General features: G+C 42.8%; 1 protein-coding gene across 3 annotated transcripts in view; it reads right to left on the reverse strand.

Annotated features, from left to right (window-relative positions):
- Positions 1-2,909, reverse strand: part of nova2 (NOVA alternative splicing regulator 2) — a gene marked incomplete at its 5' end in the record, with an annotated part of 77,254 nt that extends 74,345 nt beyond the window's left edge. For 2 of the 3 annotated variants that reach the window (XM_083984459.1, XM_083984457.1), the window contains one exon: positions 2,753-2,909. In XM_083984459.1, coding sequence (XP_083840585.1) covers positions 2,753-2,909 — 157 coding nt within the window. Of the gene's footprint in view, positions 1-2,710 lie in introns of all 3 variants that reach the window. The other variant, XM_083984458.1, reaches the window with a different exon arrangement.
- Positions 2,910-3,141: the final 232 nt, after the last annotated feature.

The following is a 3,141-nucleotide window of genomic DNA, read 5'->3' on the forward strand; positions in this document are numbered from 1 at the left end:
GGCGTAAACTAATCATACAGAGAAACAACCATTATCATGATCTCTTAGCAGCACTTTGACTTTATATAAATTTAAAAACTGCAGCCTGTTGTGTATGTATAAATACAAAACATATTCTCAGTGAAAATATACAGGTTCCGTTAAAAAGCATTTGGGGTAAAATCAGCCACTAGATGGTGAATGTTTTCTTCTGCATCAAGGGCCAGGAATATAAACAGCTTCTGTATCTTATTAGCAAAATAAAAGAATCGTTTAGGCTAATCTCATGTGTGATCTGATTAATTCAAGCTGAAGATGTCAATTATAATAGAGCTCATCAAGACCTGATTCTAAATAAATCTATCTGAATAAACACACATTTTGTAAAACAGAAGTAACTGATTTTTTCACCAAAGACCCGCAACCAAGCTGATCCCTCTTTGTTGTTTATGTTAATGTATGTGTGTATGTGTCTGTGTGACTTGGTCATTTTCAACCAAATGTCATCCGATCATCAGCCTGATGCTGTTTGCTGAAGGAGTGTTGACCTGGTGTTCAGCGCGGCCCCAGTAAAAGCCTGCTCCGCCATGTTCATCATCATCATCATCATCCCAACCTTTTCATTTGTCTAAATGGGCGAGCTGCCTGAGTGTTATGCAGGCGAGAGGATGGCCCTCTGGGGGTGGTAGTGGGGGGGAGGCCCTTGGGATTTTACATACAGTGAGGAGGAGGCTTTAGTGCTCCGAGCGCTGCATCGATCTGCAGTTAAACAACGCCGGCTATAACCTGCAGCTCACCCCTCCTCAGCCGGACACTCTCTCTGTCTAATTATTACTCTGTCTGTCATGTTTCCTGTTGGGAGTTGAAGGGACTGTTAAAAATGACTGTCCTGTTTCTTTCTGTCTTTGTCGACAGGTCACTCCAAAAATCAACAGAAAGATACACACTTATTGATCTTGAGTGATTTTCTTATTGCACCTGTTATTGTTGGGGAAAAAAGGACATATCACTGAATCTCTTTGATCTTGTGAGTATTTCATTGTGATCTTTTAAATAAATTAGGCCAATAATGACACCTTAGTGTTCGGATCAGTCATACTGACCACCTCTGACAGGGTGGAGGTTCCTCTCTGATAAAACCTGCTCAATCCTACTGCGAAATCAATGTTTTTCATTTGCATATTTTATTGAGGAATTGACTATTTTTTAATTACTCCCAAATTTGACTAATTCACCAAGCATTAGTCATTTTACTACTAACAAAAACACATTTCATCAGTGTGTGTTTGAGTGAAGAGTTTTAAGGGTTTGAGACTATGTCCCTTACAGGAAAAAACTATTTATGATGTTTTATCACATAAAAATGTAAACAATTTAAGCAATAGAGCTGCAGGCAACTTTATTCTGAAAATATCCTGATGTGGTTCTATCCTTAGCATTAAAGGTGCAACTCAAGTAAACTTTGTGTGTGTGTGTGTTTGCTTTTTTCTAAATCTTGATGACCATCAATGGTAGTCGTGACCTTAAAGCTTGGCTCTCTGCCACTTCATAATGGGATATTTTCCTCAGTCTTACTAATGACATGTTTTTCTGTGTCTCCCAAAGGAACATGTGTCCAAAAATAGAATGACATGTTCACAATTGACAGTCAGATTTAACAGTCAATAATAAAATGTAGGGTCTCCCAAAATCTAATTATGTTTTAAATCATCAGAGTCAAAATCTTTGGCTGCATATGAACAACATCTCATAAATCCATATCTTCTATGAGTGCACGTGGTGCTGTGTCAATAACACATTTGAAGGTGTATTGTATGTCCAAATGTCCATGATGGGGTGCATGGCCAGGAGAGGCTACTGATGGTTGTAATGTCGGGTGATGGGAATGCTTGGCGCATGACAGCATGTAAACAAAAACCAAATATGGTGATTGCCATGGAGACATATCCATATTTCATCCAACCAGAGAATAATGAAGAAACATGATTGGACCGATTTAGAGAGAGGAAAAACACTCTCTCTTCTAGCTGCAGGTTATTAAAATCAGGACAGCAAAGCATGGTAAAAAAAAAAAAATAGACAGGCTCTGACATAGCTACTGCAATAACACAGAGACTGTCGCATTCTGAGCTGCTCTGGATCTGGATCCCCCTTCCAGAGCACAGGCCTGCTGTTATTATGAGTCCGCTTGTTTATCCGCTTGTGTAATTGTACACAAAGCGGCGATGGTGGCTGATGTGTGAGATTATCACAAGGTCATCCGTCGACGGGATGAGAGCCTGCGATCACGCACCAGCCCGATCTGGCTTTCACTTGTTTACATCCTTATTTTGGCTCCAGCATGGCCGCTGTGGCTGCGCGTAAATCTTAAGACGCAATAAAAAATAAATAAATAAATAAAAACACCCAATTCTGCTGATCTACAGAGGCTGAGGGAGTCAGGATGTGCGCAAGGGGAACTGGCGGCTTCCCTCCAAATCCCCCCTCAGTCCCTCTCATTGTTTCCTTCCCATCAAAAGCGGCGGCCTGTGATTATTTTCATGCTGATGGAAAATGACTGTCACACATTTAGAAAGCGGATAAAAATACCGTGCTCTCTGTATTTATAATCAGCGCGTTATTGAAGTAGAGATCTGAGTGCGGTTGCTGTAGCATGCCGCTGAGTACGTCAAGAATCAGATCAACCTGCTCTCCTTTCTCTCTGCCTGGCTCAGGACGAAGCAACATTCACCGAAACCCGAACAGCTCCCCGCATCCCCATCGCTGCTCTTACCTCCCGTGTTTGTGCGCTTGGTGCTGCTGGCCTCCGTGGGAGTCTCCAGGGGTCTTTTACGCGAGTCCGGAGGATCGGACTCCATGTGTGGTTGTTGATTGTGATGGTGAGGATTTGAGAAAATCCCGTTTTGTTGTACTGCTCCGCCGGCCATCATTTTCGAGCTTGCTCTTGGATGCTTGGGCTGCGTTTGCGTTTAAATCCCCCCTTTTCCGTTTTTTTACGCAGCGTAGCCGTGCAGATGAGTCCTTGGAGAAGGCGAAAGCGATTTAGGAATTGGAAAATACGCCTGTTTCTTACGGACGGGGGAGGTTAGCTGCGCGTTTCTCCGTGGTGCGCCGTGCGTACAGAGAGATGCTGCGCAGGGACAGAAAGCGGCGGATGATCGG

The sequence above is a fragment of the Trachurus trachurus genome, assembly GCF_905171665.1.
Source record: "Trachurus trachurus genome assembly, chromosome: 13".
NCBI lineage: Eukaryota > Metazoa > Chordata > Actinopteri > Carangiformes > Carangidae > Trachurus > Trachurus trachurus.